The sequence below is a fragment of the Pelobates fuscus genome, chromosome 1 (genome assembly GCF_036172605.1).
Source record: "Pelobates fuscus isolate aPelFus1 chromosome 1, aPelFus1.pri, whole genome shotgun sequence".
Lineage (NCBI taxonomy): Eukaryota > Metazoa > Chordata > Amphibia > Anura > Pelobatidae > Pelobates > Pelobates fuscus.
Window position 1 is genome coordinate 161494771 of NC_086317.1, and position 21286 is coordinate 161516056.

The window sequence follows — 21286 nt, forward strand, 5'->3', positions numbered from 1 at the left end:
TTTATTTTTTTGCTAGATCATTGGGCTTTTACACCTACATCAGGATTTTATTGGTATTAAGCTACTGTTCTGAATACCTAATGTGTATGAGGAGTTTGTGTAATATGTAGTCTAACAGTCAGTGACCGTGTCAGTTGTTCTGTGAGTTCTAAAACTGACAATATAGGGTCAGCATGATGTTAGCCCATTTGTACAATTTTTCCATTGTACAAATGAGCGAACATGATGCTGGGATTCTTTTGTAAATAGGTGTCATCAAAAAAGGTTCCATACATTTTTCTCTGCACCACCTCCCCCCCCCCCCTACTCTACCCTCCCTTCCCCTCCCCTAAACCCTCAGAAATACATTAACTGCAACAACAACAAATGTCTTAATCTAATTACAATCCACCTGTCAATGTATGAAATGAACCACAACGTGCAAATGGATTTACCACCCCCACAGTTAACTGTGTTTTTATAAAAACAAGAAGATTTTGATAACATAAATCGACGCTGTCCTGCTCAATCTGGTAGTATCGTATCTGTAATTATATTAAATGCCTATGAAAAAATAAAGATTAGTTATATTTTTATTAAAACACTTTTTTACCTGCAGTCTGGGATTAAGCATTCAATACAGGGTAAGCCTTGCAAAATGTCTGAGTGTGCATGCACGCTACCCAGCATACTTTTGATCTGTCAAAAGAGCAAAGTCTTCTGGGACTACTTACAGTTTTGAAACCTCTGCACGGTTTTAAGCTCTCCAGCTGTAAGTGATTTACTTATTTGTATCAATTTAATTTTTAGAAGCTATTGGTGTCTGTGGTTGCATGACAGTGTTGTACGTGCATGTATGTGTATACATGTGTGCGCATCTAAAATTTTACACTGAGGTGCAAATTAGTAACTTTCATATTGCCTTTAGCTAGATTATGTCTAAATAGAGTAAAATCGATGCAACCCTTGTACACCATTTTTTAAATGCAACTGTCTGATTTTTGTTACTTTTTTTTCTTGCTCTTTCTAGATCTCTGCCGAAACATGAGCGTCTTGTAGATTTGCATGGTTCTGTGATTGACTACAGTTATGGAGGGGGATCTAGCATTGCGGTCTTGCTAATTACAGAACGTCTGCATAGAGATCTCTATGCAGGGCTCAAGGTGAGTTCTCTTGATGAAAGCCATGGGTATGATTTGGTCACCCTTTTTAGCACTGAGAGAGAAACACCTCCACTCACATAATTTGCAAGTACCACTTTAATGCACCATATTTGAAGCTAATACAGCACATTGTGGAGATATTGCTGTGTATTTTTATTTATTATTTATATTTGTTAATGCAGTGGGGTCTAGTTTAATGCTGTAAGTTTGGGGTTAATGTTCTGGTTGCAGGGTTAATACAGCGGTTGTGTGGTTTATTAATCTAGATTAATATGATTTAATTCAAAAATGTAGTGTCATGTGATTCATAGGAGATGTTAAGGGTAGTGGTTGGGCATAGGATCAGGGGTGGAACAAAGTGGTTCAGCCGCCCCAGGAAGCTAAGGATTGGAGGGCACGTCGTATGGATCTCCACTTAAGGCCACTGATGAGCATTTCTAATTATTTAAAGTCATATTAGCCAAACTGAAGACATAACTGATGTAGATATTTTTATAGTTGTTATATTGACCTTAAAGGGACACTATAGTTACTAGAACAACTACAGTTGTTCAACAGAATGTCTATACCATCTCCCTGCAGACCTTTTGGTGTAAACTCTGCCTTTTCAGAGAAAAGTCAGTATTTACATTGCTTCCTAAGGACACCTCCAGTGGCCACTCTTCAGATGGCAACTGAAGGTGTTTCCTGGGGCAGTGCTGCACAGGAATACATTTGCGTTCCTTTAAATTTAAAATTCACTTTGAATTTTTACTTTAGTGAATAACCCTGACAATACCCCATTTTTTGCTGCAGACAAAGGCTAGCATGAAATTACTCATGTATGCCCTATGTCCAGTCACATGGTTATAATTTTCACGGTGTAAAATAATTAAATTTGCTATGTCCCCATTAAAGATAAAAAAAGATCCATAAAGCAAGTACTGTACCCTCTAATTGTGTTAGTTACCAAGTATTGGTGCCTATGCTCTGACTTTGGGTCATTCAAAGGACAAGATAATTTAAGAAAATATGGAGTGGACAATAAATTGCCAGGCCAAACCCCTCTGATACACCCAGGGGTCTGCCCACTGAGAAACAACTAGTTTGAGATATATCTTGAGGATGTTGGACTATCCAGGGAGAGATTTCTTTTTAACAACTACTTGGAGAACTTCAACATCTGAATATCCCACAATAATTATATATCATATCTAGATCTCAGATTACGGGCAGGGCCCTCTCTACCTTTTGTATTTATCTGTGTATATTGTATGTTCTCCACTAATTGCACTAATTGTGTGTGGGGTAACCTAAGATGCCCGGATATAAAGTCTTGGTGGTGGCAGTAAAGTGTGTACAAGGGATTGCAGGGGTTAATTTTGTAATTGCTGGGACTTGCAACAGGTCTGTTGTCATTAACTCATTTACTTCCACACTTTCCCCCCTGTCTCGGCTGGGCCAATAGCCCACGCTCGTGACAACGATATAATTAATGAACGCACATGTTTAGATGCCATGGGAATAACAATCCCCATCCTCTCACATGTTTAGCTTTGCAGCCGATTTTAAAGACATTTTTGTTAAAGCTTTTAGACAGACTTAAAAAGGAACGCAGCTATTCGCTCATTGAGGTTGGTTGAACAGAAAGGTCACAAGATAAATGTGTTGTGGCATACCCTATACCAGTTATGCTTATATTTCATCTAGTGATGCAATAAAAACACTTAACGTAGTCTCTTGAAACAATGAAAATATTATACTTCTAGATAATTGTTTTAATATTGCCTCTTATTTTCTATTTATTTATGAATATGTGAAGATATTTCCCCTCCGGCAAATTTATCCTAGCACAGAGTTCTCTATTGTGTGTCACAATAAACAGACTGTGTGTGTGAATGGAAATGTGTCTAATGGAGTGGACTGACTCTATTTTAAGGGGTATGTTAATGCACAGGGATTTTTAAAAACATTTTTTTTTTTTATTCTTTTTTTATTTGTGCATAGAGTGAACAATCAAATTTGCACTGCCACGACAGCCGGTGCAAACAATATGCATATATACAATAACATTTGTATGCCGATGAAAAACATTGCACATTTTTTTATATATCAACATGAGTTATAGTGTGCTTCCAGGAAAAACTGCTACATGTCTAAAATAAGTAAACATAATCTAAAGCGCTAGACTAAATTGTAGCTTTGGAACAGAAAGAGATTACTAAAACTCTGCTTATCATAGTACCAATGTGGGCAAGGTTACATGCTAAGTGTTAAACCAGCTTGTACTAGTCCTCATGCTTATAGACGGAATAAGTAGGTGAATCGATTATGTGCGGGCTGCCCCACTAAAGTTGTAGTTCAGATTAGGTTTTCTGATTAAATTAAACCTGCTATACAAAAATCACACATGAGTAAGCTGTGTGTATAGTAGCATGCAAAGAGAGACTGCGTTGCTATTTTGCAATTAGTCAAGCGTAGGCTCATTAGTCAAGTTGAGATATAGCACGTTTAGGCCCACTTGATGGTGCTTAAAGCCACCTGATCGGCAAGCGTGCGGTGTAGTGTAATGTGTCTCCTATCCCAGATAGCTGAAGGGTAAGGCAGCCTGGGGCTTAGCACTCGTTGTAGGCATTATTGCCGCCGGCATCCTGTGTTGTCAGTGGAGTGATTGTGGTGTCATGCTTGTAGACTGCACAGTGGGCCCACAACCCAGTGTACCAGGCCCTGTTGGTGTAAGTGTGAATCCATGCCCTCGAAGAGCAGCCCCATTCCTGCAATGTTGACTAAGTGATGTGATAGGAATATGGTATCATAGTGAGGTGGAGTGGTAAGTGGTGTGTGTCTCATGTATGTGATGTATACGTGCTGCGGTAGCAGTGAGTCAGAGTCCGCCTGTGTAGAGTAAGTCCTTCTGATGTAAGGTTCTCCGTGGGTGGCAGGCTGGACTCCATCTTCCGACCATGCTGTCAGCCGATCCCGGTGCTTGGCGGGCTGGAAGCCGATGCTTCAAGTGCTCAAGGGAGTGATGGTAATCCGCAGGCAGAATGAGGCCTCTCCCCAGCCCCAGGCCTGGTATGGGGTCAGCATTGATGTCCCCCAGACCCGGGAATTCCGCAGGACCGGGTCTCTCCCTATGTGGGCGCCAAGAAAGGCCCTGATCTTCCTCCGCCGCCTGCGGTGGGCGGCCTTCCGGCGGTGCGGGTGTTGCCTCGGAGGGGGACTCCGGATGACCCTCAGCCCGGGTGGGCGTTGGACGCGTGGAGCGTGGGTTGAGCAGGGTGCTGAGCCCAGGACAGGCCCACTCCGCTTCATGGCCTCAGGTCTCTCTGCTTTCCCTCCTTGTGTAGGAGGTAGTTGGGCATTAGAGCGCTGTTCCAGTCTCTCCCAGAATCGGGTGAGTATTGTGACCAGCTGTGTGAGTAGTGGCTGTTGAGGTATAGGCCCTGGTGAGTGATTTGTGTCCATTATTTTGTGGGGCCCGATGTAGTCGGAGCCCTCGATGCGGTATGCAGTAGGAGACACTGATAGCATACATGCCGGGTCGGTGGGGACCAGGATAACCCCCGCCGGTCCATAGGGGGGATAACAGGAACCCAATCCGGGATCAGCCATGAGTTGTGGTGGCGGGGGAGCGGCGGTCTCCCCCGGGCTAACCATGCTGCTAGGCCGCAAGATGTGTTTGCTCGGAACCGGCTCGGAAGTCCACATGTGTGGTATCTGCTTGGAGTGCAGAGAGTCCCCTTTGTTGATTAGGTCCGATTGTGCCGGTTTGCTGGTTCTGTGCCTGGTAATTTTAGTGCATTTAGCGTGAATATGCAGGAGCTGCTGCAATGTGCGTCTGCTCCTGTCCGCGGTCAGGCCCCGCCCCTAACAACATTTTTAAGTATATGACCAGCCATTCTGAAATGTGGCCACAAGCATGTACCCTTTACACTTGGAGATTACATTGTGTGTGTGTAATGTCGTGGTGACCCATTGATTGTGATTGCATTTAAAAAAAATAAAAAATAAAAAATTTAAATCCCACAGACATTCATCTTGACTGTTTAAATATGGCTTTCTACTCTGAAGATTGCTGTGAATTACCTTGTCTGGGAAAATGGGGACTTATTTCGTGTAAGAACATACACCTTGTGTGCAGAGAAGGAAGTATTATGAGCTGCACTTTCTCATTGAGGATTTGCCTTCTAGCTGCATTGAGTTTTACAGATGACTGCTGTTCTGTGTGAAACTGCAACAGCAGGCAAGTTAGGTTGAGTCAGATAACACAACATGGCTGCTGGGCCAGATGCTAATAAACTAAAAAAAAGGGAAAAAAAAGACAATTTGATTGTTATTTTAAGGTCAAAGTAGGCAAACTTCAAAAACTCCCAAGTCTTCTATGCTTCCAATGCGACTACTTTGGCCTTTTGAATTCCTGACAGTGCCCACTTTCTTGAATAACACTGAGAAGGAAATGTAATTGTTGCAATATATATGTTAACTCATTCTGTTAAACATACATTGTAGATACTATTACTGTTTCATCTTATTGAAGTGGTTATAATGTCTGTGGTCCTTTTTGTATAGCATTAAAACTTGTAGAATGGAAGTCACAGCAGTCCATGATTCCTTATTAGCAAATGTGTTGCTGTGATTGGCTGAGTGTCTGCTGATGGCTTGCAGCCTACCACAATGCCTGTTCCTGGTATGGATAGAAGAAAGTGCATAATCAATGCCAAACTCCTATCTCCAGTGTGGCACTATTTAGTGTGAAACTACTCGAAAAATGACTTTACACTGATTGGAGAGACAATACCAAGGGACTTCAGTCCCAATAATAAAAATGAGATAATACGAATATAGGCCTGTTGGATAAGCTTAGCAAATGATTTACATTTTTTTTCATAATATCAAAACAATATAACTTCTATAAATAAATCAAAGTCTATCAAAATATTAGAAAATTTAAATATTAATATTAAATGATTATAAAAGCGTAGCAAAAACAAATTTAAAAGCTTATCCAACAATCAAAACCATAGAGCTTATGGTACCCTTTTAAGACAAATGCCAATCTTTTGCTGTATGAATTTGTTCCTATTCAATTCCCTCTGCATGTTTTGCAGGATGCTTTTAAAGGGTTATATGAGTTGGTATTTTTAGGGTTAGTATGGCTTGTCTTCTGTGAACTTTCAAATATCATCCCATAATATTGTATTGTCTGCCTTCATCTGCTACAGATTTGCAAAGGCACTTTGATATTTTTTTTTATAGCATGTAAGCATGTAAATTATAGTTCCAATGCTTTCATAAGTACATTCTGTTGAAGGAGTTCTCCATAAAGGGTCTTAATGCACCATGACCACTTCAGTGATTTAAAGTGGTCATGGTGCCTAGAGTTTTTGTATGTGCAGCATTTTGATATGAAACACTGCACGTACAAAGGTGAATCATTCTGCTGCCGAAGATGTAACTCGTCCTCTGGAAGATGCATTTAGAGTCAGTAGCCAGGGCCTCCGTAACATGCCTGTCCTTCCCTCAATCTGTTCTCCCTGATATCTCAACCCCACTGATGAGGCAGTTAGTAATTCAAGGAGGCTCCGAGGAGAACCTTGGCATTGGGAAAGAGGTAAGTTTAAGATTTGTAAAGCCTCATATAAATCGGTCATATGCCCATGAATCTGAAAACCGTGAATGTGTATTTTAGAACAGTGTTTCCTTTTTAATATAGGTTTTGTTTGTCATTTAAGCAGTATTGAGCTATCCCTTTAACAGGTGAACCTGTTACTTCTTTCTTTCCACAGACTGGGCTAGATTTAGAGACACGGCTGCAAATAGCACTGGATGTGGTAGAAGGGATCCGCTTCTTGCATAATCAGGGACTGGTTCACAGAGACATCAAATTAAAGAATGTTCTGGTAAGCTACAGTTATTGTAAATGTACAGTTGTTCACCTTAGTATTTATCTTTCATAGCTGGATCGATTGCTAAACCTAAACGCTGCCCATAAGAAGTCATTTTTTATTTTATTTCGATTTAAATAAAGATTTCAAGATTATCCTTAAATTCTTGATGATGTGTAGTCCTTAGAAAACTGGTTTAACTCATTCTTTTTTTTTTTTAATTTTATTTAAAACCGAAAGCAATTGATGATTGCCTTAGTTTTTCCAATATATTTTACATTTTTAAACCCCTTAAAGACCAAAGCTCTCTTTTGGATGCCATGTGAATGTGATCAAGGCCTTTTTGGTAATTTTGCCATGCATTCATTCTTTCACAGTTTTTATTTTTCTGTTCAAGTGCACCAATCTATTTTGCATATTTTTTTCCATAACACAACTCCGAGTCACTGTGGCCAATAGCTGTGGTTCCTTGAATGTTCCTTCTAAACACTCAATAATAAAATGTGTTTGGAATATGTATTGTACAAGATTATGGTTACTAATATACTGTTAAGAAAATTATTTGATTGGGTTATTTTGCAGCTGGACAAAAAAAACAGAGCAAAGATCACTGATTTGGGATTCTGCAAACCTGAGGCCATGATGTCTGGCAGCATCGTGGGGACTCCTATACATATGGCACCAGAACTCTTTTCAGGTAGGGAAATTAAGAGCATCTGATCAGAGCGGTTGCTTAGCTACCATGAAGTGAACTCCCTTACTTGAAAGACTTGCTCCTTTGTGTACTTGTTTCTTATCAATAGTATTTAAAGAACAATTCTAATAATAAAACCTTTATCATAATTGAGCTTCATAATTTTGATATGAAAAAATATTAAAATGTGTTTCATTTACATTTCTAGGAAAGTATGATAACTCTGTAGATGTATATGCCTTTGGCATTCTGTTTTGGTACATATGCTCTGGATCCATCAAACTCCCTGAAGCCTTCGAACGATGTTCTAGCAAAGACCACCTTTGGAACAATGTTAGAAAAGGCAAGTTCTTTGTAAATATGCATAATATTACTTGACTTGAAGGGACACTACAGGCACCCAGACAACTTATTCTTATTGAAGTGGTCTGGATGAAGTGTCCATGTTCTTTGCATGAGGATGTCCAGTGCCTTGCAAAACCCCATAGAAAGTGTTGAGTCAAATTGACGGATAGGGATCTCGATACTGAGGATAGGGATCTATCGGATAGGGATCTCGATACTGGAAATGGGTAAATGTTAAAAGAAATAAATCTTTAAACACTGCCATGGATGGCTGTAGGGGCCTAAGAGGAAGAGAGACACTATAGTGTTAGGAATACAATTTTGTATTCCTAACACTATAGTGTTCCTTAAATAAGAATGGGCACTGTGTAGTAGTATTGAACCTTTCATTAACACTGCTAATTGTGTGTACATGTGCATTTTCCACTACCATCCCCTAATATTGTATGATCTGCCATCATGTGCTAAAGATCCCAAGTACAGTTCCATTGCTTCCACAAGTATATAGTGTAGGAGCTTTCCTTCAATAGTTATTCCAACAAAGTGATTTAAAATGGTGATTGTGCCTGGAGTTTGTATTTGCAATATTTTACTATGAAAAGCTGCACGTAATGAGTTTAACCTCTCTGCTGCCAGAAGTGTAACTCCACTTCTGGCAGCATCTTTGAGCTTTTATCAGCCAGCTTGGAAGTAGTGTTCCGGGCTGGCTAATGTCAATTATGTGCAACTTTCATTGGCTAATGCTCTCAGCCAATGAATGATGACTTCTGTAACTTTGCAGAAGTCTGAAGCGTTTCACCGGACGACCAGGGAACATCTGAATGTGTTGGAGCTTTGCAACGGTATGCCCCATTACCAGGGAACTAAGCCAGGCTGTAGTGCTTAAAGGGACTCTCAAGTGCCAGGAAAACAAACCGTTTTCCTGGCACTGCAGGTCCTCTCCCTCCCACCACCCATCCCAAGTTGCTTACCTATATCCAGCACCGATGTCCCTCGGCTCTGGGTCAGGGCCGCCCACGCTCCTCCCCCACCGACGTCATCCGGCGGGGGAGACCTATTGAGCCACGCACGCGCATTAGACCTCCCCATAGGAAAGCATTGAATAATGCTTTCCTTGCTTTCCTATGGAGATTTCAGCAACGCTGGAGGTTCTCACTTAGCGTCTATGAACACGGAAGTGTCCTCTAGACAGCCACTAGAGGAGGACTTAATCCTTCAAGGTAAATATTGCAGTTTATGAAAACTGCAATAATTACACTTGCAGGGTTAAGGGTAGAGGGATTTGGCACCCAGACCACTCCAATGGGCAGAAGTGGTCTGGGTGCCTGGGTGCCTTATCCCTTTAAGATAACTTTTTAATATAAAGATATCTTCCTGTTTGGGTGTTTGCACTTGTACAGAAATGCCCATTAAGTGGCTCATTAGTGTTCAGGATTCTTTGCATACCTTGCAGTCACCCTTGAAGCTAGGTGTGTGCAGAAAGGGGTGTGAAGCTGAAAGTAGATCTATTTGAAGCTTTCTCTCACATGGGCACCACCATGTTTTTCTTTAGCTTCTGGTGTTTTATCTGGGAGAGTACAAGAGGTAGAGGTTTGCAGACAATCTTGCTAGACTGTGGAATCCTCCACAGACAAAGCCACTATGCACAAGAATATGTATCCCACCCATAACTTTTGCTAGCAACATATGTGGGGATTTACAAAGTACTTGGTGGCAGCACCATTTGGTTGTTGCCTATAGGACAAAGTAGTCAGGGACAGGGATAGGCAACATGCAAGACTCTAGATGTTCTGGGCTACATCTCCCATGATGCTTTGGCAACATTATGGCTGTAAAAGCATTAGCATTACGGGAGAGATGTCATCCACAACAGCTGGCATGCCAAAGGTTGCCTACCCCTCATGTAGGTCATTATACAATAATTAACCATTTCTCTGGGACATTTTCCGTTCCTAGGTGTACGACCAGAGCGGTTGCCCATTTTTGATGAGGAATGCTGGAAACTAATGGAGGCTTGTTGGAATGGAGACCAGTCTCAGCGCCCACTCCTAGGAATTGTGCAGCCCATGTTGCAAGGTATCATGGACCGGCTTTGCAATACTAAAGTGTCTGGCAAAACCTTGGAAGATTCCACCTGATGAGATTATGGCATTTTCATTTTTTTCTACATGTTCTGTATTAATGGACTTCATAGTCACTTGTAGCCCCTCCTTCGTCATCTGGAAGATGCAAAACTCCTTTTATTGCTTGGCACTTTGCACACACCAAGCTGAATAAATGAACCTTGCCCAGGATAAGCTATTAAGAGTGCTGCTTTAACAATCTTTCCTTGCACCTAATTAAGTAATTTCTTGGGGAAATCAGCATGCTGCATTTTTGTGAGAACAATGGACAAATTATTCCTTTTATGTAAATAGTGTCAAAGCGGTTAATGGACTAATAGAGGTGGTTATGTTATCTCCATTGGATGCTCAAACATTTGGGCAATTAGAGTTCTAAAGCAATTTTTTTTTTGTATAAACTCTTACTACATCAAACATTCTATGTTCCCACAGCATGGCCAGGGAATGAGTCCAGAACTCTAAGATAATACCTTCAGATCTTCTTGAGTAGTATTGTGTAAACAATGTCTCGCTTTTGTGGTGTATCAACATCTCCACTAGATGGTTACTTAATTCTTCTCTCCAGTTTGAAGACAAGATACATAGATCTCTGTGTTGAACAATGGAATGCTAAGATGCTTCCTGTATTAAGAAGAAGAAAATATTTTCAGTGGTTGCTATCCTTTTCAGCCCACCCAGGTTTTAGTGTGTACCTGCTATATGCATATAGTAATGTACAATTGATGCTTCCTTCATTGCAAGATGTGTTTAACATTTTAAAACCGGTGTAGGTAGTGTTACAAAACTACTTAAATTCCTGAAATTTACTTTTTTTTTTGTGTGTGTACTTATTCCTGCTATTTTTGTGTGTTTAGGGTGCTATCTAATGCACTTTTTTTTATGTTTGTATGCATCACCACCCTCCCCCCTTATGTTTAAGGCTATTAATGTAAGACAAATGTTGAATGTCGATCAACATGATGGTAGCCCAGTGAGTACAATGAAATGTTTTTTTTTTTTTTTGTGTTTTTTTTTTTTTTTGTAATAGCCATACCCCTGCTTCAGACCTTCATGCCTCATACTACCTGCCTTCTGCAGTTTACAAAGTCATCCATCTTTGATGCTTCTCTGCTTTACCTATGAAAGATAGGATTTTCTTTTCATATTACCTGAATTACTTTGCTCATTACTCTACTAACAAAGCAGCAAACTGTAAATACTGGTTGTAGTAGACTGATCTTTTAGAACTCTGTTAAGAGCTACACTACTTTGATAACCTGTTGAAAGACTTAGAACTGTTAAAGAGTCACTGGTGCCTAATTATTAAAAAAAAAAGGCTTTCATGTGAAATGGCACAATTAGACACGTTCCATGTTAGTCATTCAATTTTTCCATGTTATGTTTTAATGCTTAAAGAACCCTGGCAATTTAATAGCACATTGTATGTAATAAGAAGATTAAAAAAAACAACTCGCCTGAGTGAAATTAAACCTGTATTTCAATCACCAACTAAACAGCAGGAATTAGAATCCTCTTCCGTGATCACAAAGTCAACACATGATAAATGTAAAAAATTAAAAATAAAAACAATTACATTAATTCCTATACTTTCCATGACACTATAATGTATTATAAAGCATATAACTTATGTAAATGTTTTGTATAAAAAAAAATAACCCTCAAAGCTAATTTAATATTCATCTTATGTTTATATAACTATATTAAAGATTTTTAGTTTCGTAATTGGTCTTCCCCCAGAAATGGTGGATTGTGGTGTGTTGCCAAAACGAACCAACATTAAACTATAAAAGCCACATTGAAGACAATACTTCAACTTTTCTCTATTTACTTGCATTTGGGATCTCCTTGATCTGCTCACCACAACTCCAACGTTTAAAAAAAAAAAAAAAAAACAATACTCAATGCGTAAATTAACTGCAGCCCAGTCTATGAATAATACAGTCCACTTGCAAAATAATTACTCAGTATTTCACATATAGAGGTCTTGAGCGCAGGTAATTGGTCAGATCTGATGATGTTCTCAGCTTTAGCTTTTTGGTAGGTCAACGGTCATCTAACAATTAAAGGCGCACAGGCGAAGTAATTATTTGCCTGTCTTGTTGGAAAGTGTAATTTTAAAATATCCCTAGATTTATTATGTGTTGACTATAATTCATATGCCACCCAATAAAAATCAAATGAGTACCATTTAGTATTACTTTGACCACTCGGACATTGCATTTTTAATGTCTATTGCTGCTCCTCTAATTACCTTTAATTGCTACTCTCATGATCCTACAGTCTGAGAAACAACTTGGTAACAGATTAATTATGCCTTCCTGACTACCGATTCAGCATCATTAATTGATAACCAGACATTACCTGTTTCTGTAGTGATTTGCATTAGTGCATGTCTTGTGTTCACTCCTTTATTTGACATTGATGCATAATTATAGCATAGCCAGGTTAAATGATTAACTGAATGGCTTGTATTTGGATGGGGCAGTGACACATAGGCTGGTGAATTTTGCAGGGCGCTTTCTAATACTCTTGGACTCCCGCAGATGGAAATCTGTGGATTTATTTTCAAACTGTCTGCAGAAATGGAGAGATTAATAGCTATACAACTCACGTTGTCAGAAGTTCTTCAAAAGTTATTGACTATTTGTCTGGTACAACTACAACTTCCACTGTCCACTCCTACTACTTTTCTTTCTGGATTTTAAAAGTACATTTACAATTTTCATGAACATCTTTCCAAGATGCAATACCTCGTTTTAATTAGCCTTTTATTCTTTGTGTTTGACTTCTGAATTACCCATTGTGGCTTATTTCCTTAACATGTTGTGTAGCCGATTGTTGGCTCCACCGTTATTAAAATATACAAAAGATTTGTTTAATAAACATCAGTATTATAAATCTCAATTTGTTTACATAATTATGCAGAACTGATTGTCTTTGACAGTACCTGGATATATGTTTTTTTTGACTCAAGGTTTTTGTAACGTGCTAGTTATTTCACAACCTATTATCGTGGTTCCTCAGGATGCAGTGTGCTTTTATCTTTTAACTTTTTTTTTTCCCCTCTCGCTCTCTAAATATCCTTTAAACAAATTTTTTATTTAACGATGTATAAAAGAAAATGCCCCCAGATATTTTCACGTGTTTCTCCTTTTACACCTGTACAGAGGGGACCACTTAGGATCTGGTACTACATCAATTGCTTTTGTGTAAGTTCTTGCATGTGGTCAAACACATTGCGTAATTAGTGTGATCAAAAATCACATAATGCAGTGTTATATGTCCCAGTCTTAATGGTGCTACCATCATTTACAACATAATGACTGGTTCCAAATGTCAAATTATGGAGAACCAGTAAAGTAATCTTACCCGTGTTAAGTTGGGACTTAATTTCTCCATAGGTTTACACATCTTGCTGCCATTAGACTATAGTCTATGAACTCTTGCTGCCAGAAGAGTTAGGAACATAAAGTAATGACTACCCATCTGGCAAAGTATGGGGTATGCCGTTACAGGAGGAGCAGATGCTACTATTCTTCTTTTTGTCTGATAAAAGGGGTCTTTTCATTATGCTGAGTAGTCTATTAAAGGCAGTCAGCTTGTACTATGTAGGCCAAAATAGTGAAGTTGGGGGGAAAATTTAAAATTCCCAGGTTTGCTAATTTTAAGTTTTTTTTTTTTTTTTTTAATTTTATTTCCCAACCCATTGCAGGCCTACATTTTGCGAGTGCGTTTTCAAGTGGCAACTCGCTGTTTGTTCAACAGATCCCTTATGAGTTATTTTTTTACTTTTTGTTTAATGTATGTTGCACTTTGAACAAGAGGGGTGTTTAGCTGCATTCTCCATAAAGCGCATTCTCTGCGTTATACTAAAGATAGCACTTCAGCAGTATTTCCCTCTCCTTTTTTCACTTGTATGTATGTGTACATTCCCAAATACCTCTTCAAAACCAGAGGATGTGCAATTCTCTGCACTCACAGGCAAAAAAAAAACAACAAAAAAACCTAGGATTATAACCTGTTGACACTACAGAATCTTCCCCTTCTAAGTTCAAACCAAATAAATTGCCAATGTATCTATAATATATTGAAAAAAACAAACTAAATGTCTTGGTGCAGGTTTTTAATGGTTATTGGGAGGGAGCTAAAAAAAAATAAAAAATGGTGATATAAATTTCAAAATGCATAGATGTAGTGACTATGTTGCCAGAGTTGTGTTTATTTTTAGAGAATTCCTTTATAAAGGCCTGTAAGCAGTTTCTGCTGTTGAGTGCAGACACACAAAATGTATTTGAAACATCATCTCCTTTGTACTGTTTTGTTTGTTTTACACCATTTTCTTCCAGAACACTAATATCCCCTGACTGTAAAAATAATCTGTATTTTAAGATACTGCCTCTGATGGTGATTTTTATATTAAGTACATGTAAAATATTTAGAATTTAAACTGTATTGTGAGATATATCATTAAACTCTTTAACTAGACATTGACTTGTGTTTTTTTGTTTTTTTTTACAAGTTATTTTTATTTTGGTCAATAACCAGCATTGAATTGTTATACACCGTAAGAATGAACAATCAACGATTAACATAAAAATGCTCTACTGAAACATTATCACAGTTGTTGTCGTTATAAACCCTTATGGATGGATCTATATATTGTTAAGTTAACACATTTTCTTTCTGAGTGTCAGTTGATATATCAATGATGGTACAAGATATAGGAGGGTAGAATCTTTAGACCCTTGGGGCATCATTTTATATAATATAATAAAGGTAAAGAGAGCCTTCAGTCTCCATGCTTTCGCGCCTTGTTCAGGGTGTTTTTTTTTTTTTTTATGTACTTTACATGGTGTGGTCGATTGGGGAAGGGGATGCAAAAGTCTTAACAACAAAATATTGGCCTGTTTTTCCTCCTCGGGTTTCTAAAGAAATTGAAAACTAACTGGGATTCTAGGAGTTGAAAAACTTAAATTTAACACTTACTGTGAAGATCCCTGAGAATTATTTGAAAATTGAACTAGTCTAAAATGTGCAATTCTTTTCTTTTGTGAGTTTCTGCAGAAATTAAAGGTAAAATTAAAGACTAACAATTATCTTCTCGTGTAATGACCTGATGGGTGATTTGACACAAAGTCCATCCATATCTGCAAGCAGAAAAGGTTACATGTTAACGGTCCCAAAATCCTGTGCACGTTTGAATGACTGTAGGTTTTTAGTATCACTCCAATGTCCATTAAAGTACAAACTCACATGCTTAGTCGATGTAACTTAGGTGAGTCCTACACTAGCAATTCACCTTTGAGACTGAGAGGGGTAATTTTCTGAACCCCCACATACGTATTAAACCTTAATATGGCACACATGGGTTGTGCAGCAGTAACAAAAAAGATGCAATAAAATTGTAGTGCACATTCAAAAGTATAATAAAAAATACATTTAATAACTTACATCACAGTATAAAACAAAAGGTGTAATCTCTCTGTCACCACCAGGGGTCCATAGAGAGATTACACCTTTTGTTTTATACTGTGATGTAAGTTATTAAATTTATTTTTTATTATACTTTTGAATGTGCACTACAATTTTATTGCATCTTTTTTCCTGAGCACATACATCCCATCTGGTCTTTGAGACATTGAACATAGAAGGAAGAATTGATTTGGAAAAGGCATTTATGCTGAAAAAAAAATAAATAAATCTATGTTAAAGGCTTTTTAACTTCAGCGAAAGTGTGAGTGGCCACTTGTGAATTTTACACCTATGGTTCATTCATATACAGAGTTATACGCTATGTTCTTTTTTCATCATTTGATTTAGCAGATCATCCCCTATTTTTTGTAAATACTTCAAATACCTTTTTAAGCTTCAAGGTGAAGAAAAGTAGGAGGATCAACCTAAACAGATATACAGGTAGCACAGCTTTCAAAAAGTCAACTATTCCAATTGGTGAAGTATCCGGTCTTAAAGACCCTATGGACAAACAGGCAGAAACATCTTGTGGAAGAACGTTTGTCAGCTGGCTTTAGTGAAATGCAGCATTAGCAGTGTCAGACCTTCCGGCATTCGCTAACCGTGGACTTCCGGGTAGACAGAGCGCGGCCACTCCCCCTCCTCTGACGCGGTCGCTCCCAGGATACATAGGGAGACCGCGTCAACACCACAGTGCTGGATCAACTTGAAAGCTCCCGCGAACTTCAAAACTGAATTACTTATTACCTCTACTGTGTATCGGACCCGGACTGTTTAATCGTTTACCCTCCTTCTCCTCTCCTACGACCTCGGAACTGTTTTTGGATATTCTCTTGCCTGCTGTAACTCGATCCACTGTGGGAATCTATCTCACCAATTTGGACTATCACTCCTACAAAAGCTAAGTAAAACAAATTGGCTCAAGCTGGATAATACCTATCTTACTTCTCTGCTTGCTCACTATCACCTCCACCTAAACTAATAACTTTGTTTCCAACAATTACTAATCAATCAACTGCCATTTATTATATCTATTTGGGAACTCCTCTCTGGTTGGACTAATTCTGCCTTATCCTAAACCCACTGCAACTCTGCTGCTGCTTATTTTCTGCCAGGAATTAAAGAGACAGTTCAAATTGATTATTTCTTTATTTAAAGCATTAAAACATTCTCAGTTTCAGTTATCTGCAGTTGTGTTCCATCTTGTCAATAATTGAGCGTTACAAGCAGGGGCATCTGTTGCTAAAGTCCAAATTTTTGGATACAATCCTTGGAGGATTGTTTGGTGGATGGCACCGACGGGGATTTATCCCACATCATGAATAATTTTAAATTATCAAATGAATATCTGATGGATATGTCAGAAGAAATTCTCAAATTAGCAGCAGGTATCATGGTTTTATCCTATGTAGCCAGGAGGTTTATAGTTAATATCTTGGATGGCTGACACTGCTTCCAAATCGGCGCTGTGTGAATTACCTTTTAGAAAGAACGAAACCATTTGAAGACATTATCAGGAAAGATCTGAAACCAAATAGGCTCTTCCACAAGATAACAAATTCTCTTGGAAACCTGGTTATAAGAATTTCCAGTTTTGCACACGTAAGAATTATTGGTATCAAGACCGATTCAGAAAATTTTAGAGATACCAGAATGGTATCAGAATGGAATACAAGATGTGATGGTAAGCAGAGCCGTCTACAAGATAAAGAGGAGGTTCTGACATCAGAAGAGTGGGATGTTAGGCTGGAATACTTTTATCAGGATTTGTAGCAGACCACCAAAAGATCTGTGGGTGCAGAATGTTACAGGATCAAATTCACAGAAAAGCAAAAGCAGAATATTGTAATATCTTTCTACCCATCAAAAGAAAAAACAGAAGCACTTCTGGCAGAAGCAATATCTCTACTCAGAAAATTAGTCCTAGAGAAAGTTTGGAAGAAGGCAGACTTAACGTCTATACCGCGAGTAGGGGCATGTCTTGTAAGCAGTGAGTAGTGGCTGCTCACTGTAAAAAAACAAACAAAAAAAAAACCTATTAAAGATAATGAGGGGGAACACACCTACTGTCCTCCCCCCAGCCCCCACCCCTGGACGGTGGGTGAGGGCCATAAATTACAATGGGGGGGACCAACTATCCTCCCCCCCCCCCCCCCCCGGCCCCTATTCCTGAGCGGCGGGTGGGGGCCATAAAGATAATGGGGCACCTACTGCCTCCCCCGCCCCCATAAATTACAATGTCTTAGGGCCCCCACCCGCCGCCCAGGGTAGGGGAACCGGGGGGCAGGACAGTAGGTCCCCCCCCTCATTATCTTTATGTCCCCCACCCACCGCCCAGGGTGGGGGCCGGTGGGGGGAGGATAGTAGGTCCCCCCTCATTATCTTTATGGCCCCCACCTGCCGCCCAAGGTTGGGGGCGGAGGACAGTAGGTCACCCCCCCATTATCTTTATGGCCCTCACCCACCGCTCAAGGGTGGGGGCCAGGGGGAGGACAGTAGGTCCCCCCAATTGTAATTTATGGCACCCACCCACAGCGCAGGGGTGGGGGCCGGGGGGAGGACAGTAGGTACCCCCTCCCCCCCCATTATCTTTATGCTCACCGCTCAAGGGTGGGGGCAGGGGGGTAGGACAATAGTTTCCCCCCCCCTTATTGTTATTTAGGGCCCCCACCCGCCGTGCAGGGGTGGAAGCCGGTAGCTCCCTCCTTGTAATAAACTGAACGAACAAATGAACACTAATATTCAGTGTTTGTTTGTTCATCTGACAATGCTATTCATACATTCGTCTTTCTGACGAATGAATAGATGAAATTCCCGTTCGCATGCCTAAGTGTTTCACTGGGCATGTGCGGGAATCTCAGTGCTATCTAGTGTGGGCAGATGACGTGTCCCACAGGGACTTCATCTACCCACATAAAGATGGCGGCGCCCTGAATATAGATCGGGGCAGAAAATAAAGATTAAAAATAGGTAAAATGGGGAGCTTAGGGGCATTTAGGGGTGACCAGGCCTGGACTGGCCATCGGGCACACCGGGCAAATGCCCGGTGGGCCGCGGTGGCCACGGGCCGAGGCAGGCAGGGGAAGGTCCCAGGATCTCCCCTGCCGGTCTATGCAGGGCCGGCACTATCCGAGCGCCGGCCCCCCTGTTTGACATGGAGGGCCGGTGGGGAGATCAAAGCTCTCCCTCACCGGCCCACTTGGAGAGACATGCGGCACATGCGGCTGGGGAGGGAGAGGACCCGGCGGAGCTCTATCTTGCAGCTCCGCCGGGTTCCTCTCGCGAGATCCGGCGCGTTGCCATGGCAACGACCGGATCTCGCGAGAGTGAACTCTAGCCCGCAGGCTAGAGTTCACTCACCACTGGACCACCAGGGATAGTGCCGGTCCCCCCCTCCCAGGCTAAAAGGTAAGAAGGGAGGTGGGGGGGGACATAATGCCTGTTTAGTTATTTTTATTTTTTCCCCCAAACACACACACACACACACACAATCCATTCTAACATTCACATCCATCACACACAGCACTCTCACACCCATCACACACAGCACTCTCACACACAGCACTCTCACACCCATCACACACAGCACTCTCACACCCATCACACACAGCACTCTCACACCCATCACAAACAGCACTCTCACACACAGCACACGCAGCACTCTCACAGACAGCACTCACACCCATCACACACAGCACTCTCACACCTCACACCCATCACGCACAGCACACACATCACACACAACATGCCTCAAACACAGCATCCATCACACACACATACTGCACCTTTCACATACACACTACATCCCTCACAGACACCCACTGCACCAAACACACACACACTACTTCCGAACATATTTATATTATATATAGATATATATATATATGTGTGTGTGTGTGTGTGTGTATATATATATATATATATATATATATATATATATATACACACACACACACACACAACAGCACCCCTTACACACATACTGCACTCCTAAACACATTACGTTACCAAACTCTGGATCATATACGCACACTAGATCCCTTTATACACTCTGAATCCGTTATATACACACACACTCACTAGATCTCCTACACATTCTGGGTCCTTCAAACACACACTAGACTCCTGTATACACACACACTGCACCATCTACACACACACACACACACAACATTCCTAAAATACACACTCTGGATCCCTTATAAACACACTAGATTCATTGTAAACAAACACATACTAAACCTCTAAACACACACTCTCTACAACCCCTACAAACACTACATCACCTATATCAATGATGGCGAACCTATGGCACGCGTGCCACAGGTGGCACGCCGTGCCCTCTCTGTGGGCACGCGGCCACAGGTCCGCCATCACTGCAGAGTGGCACCTGCCTGCCCGAAACGGCAGGCGCCTACTCTGCTTCCGTGTCGGGAGGCAGGGGAGGGATCTGTGAAGCAGCTCCCCTGTCCTCCTGCGTGATGCTGTGTGGAGCGTTGCCGAGTGTTACCATGGCAACGCTCCACACAGCATCGCACGGGAGGACAGGGGAGCTGCTTCACAGATCCCTCCCCCTGCCTCCCGACACGGAAGCACTGCCTGCCACCACCGGACCACCAGGGATGACGGTACCACCATCGGACCACCAGGGATGGCTGTGTGTCCCCCCCCCCCACTTCATTAAAGTTAAGAAGGAGGGGGGGGATACTGACACACAGCACCCCTACCCCCCAGAAGTACCCTTACCCCCCAGCACCACCCCTACCCCCCCAGCACCACCCCTATCTCCCCAGCACCACCCCTACCCCCCCAGCACCACCCCTACCCCCACAGCACCACCCCACCCCCCCAGCAGCACCCTACCCCCCACAGCACCACCCCACCACCACAGTAGCACCCTACCCCCCACAGCACCACCCCACCCCCCCAGCTGCACCCTACCCCCCAGCAGCACCCTACCCCCCAGAAGTACCCCTACCACCCCAGCAGTACCCCTAGCACCCCAGCAGTACCCCTACCCCCGCAGTACCCCTACCACCCCCAGCAGTACCCCTACCCCCCAGCAGTACCCCTACCCCCCCACAGCACCCGTCTCACACACACACACAGCACCCCCCAAACACACACACACACACACAGCACCCCCCTCACACACACAGCACCCCCCTCACACACACAGCACCCCCCAAACACACACACAGCAACCCCCAAACACACACACAGCACCCCCCCCCAAACACACACAGCACCCCCCACACACACAGCACCCCCCCCCACACACACAGCACCCCCCCACACACACACAGCACCCCCCCCCACACACACACACACAGCACCCCCCCACCCCCCACCCCCCCACACAGCATTCCCCCCCACACACACACACAGCACCCCTCATACACACATACAACACCCACACACGCACCCCCCCCACACACACACGCACGCACCCCCCCCACACCCCCCCCACACACACACGCAATTGCCGTGTTGGCACTTTAAGGAAAAAAAGTTGGCATGTATTGCGGTTTGGGCACTCGGGCTCAAAAAGGTTCGCCATCACTGACCTATATATATACACACACACACACACACACACTATAGCCTGTATGCACACACTTACTACATCCCCTATACACACAT

At 41.7% G+C, this 21286-nt stretch overlaps 1 protein-coding gene across 1 annotated transcript in view; it reads left to right on the forward strand.

Moving 5' to 3' along the window:
• The window catches only part of DSTYK (dual serine/threonine and tyrosine protein kinase), a 95200-nt gene extending 81339 nt beyond the window's left edge, over positions 1–13861 (forward strand). The window contains exons 9-13 of the mRNA XM_063451449.1: positions 1010–1142; positions 6911–7024; positions 7592–7706; positions 7912–8046; positions 10005–13861. Coding sequence (XP_063307519.1) covers positions 1010–1142; positions 6911–7024; positions 7592–7706; positions 7912–8046; positions 10005–10186 — 679 coding nt within the window. The 3' untranslated portion in view covers positions 10187–13861. The remainder of the gene's footprint in view (positions 1–1009; positions 1143–6910; positions 7025–7591; positions 7707–7911; positions 8047–10004) is intronic.
• The last annotated feature ends 7425 nt before the right edge of the window (positions 13862–21286 follow it).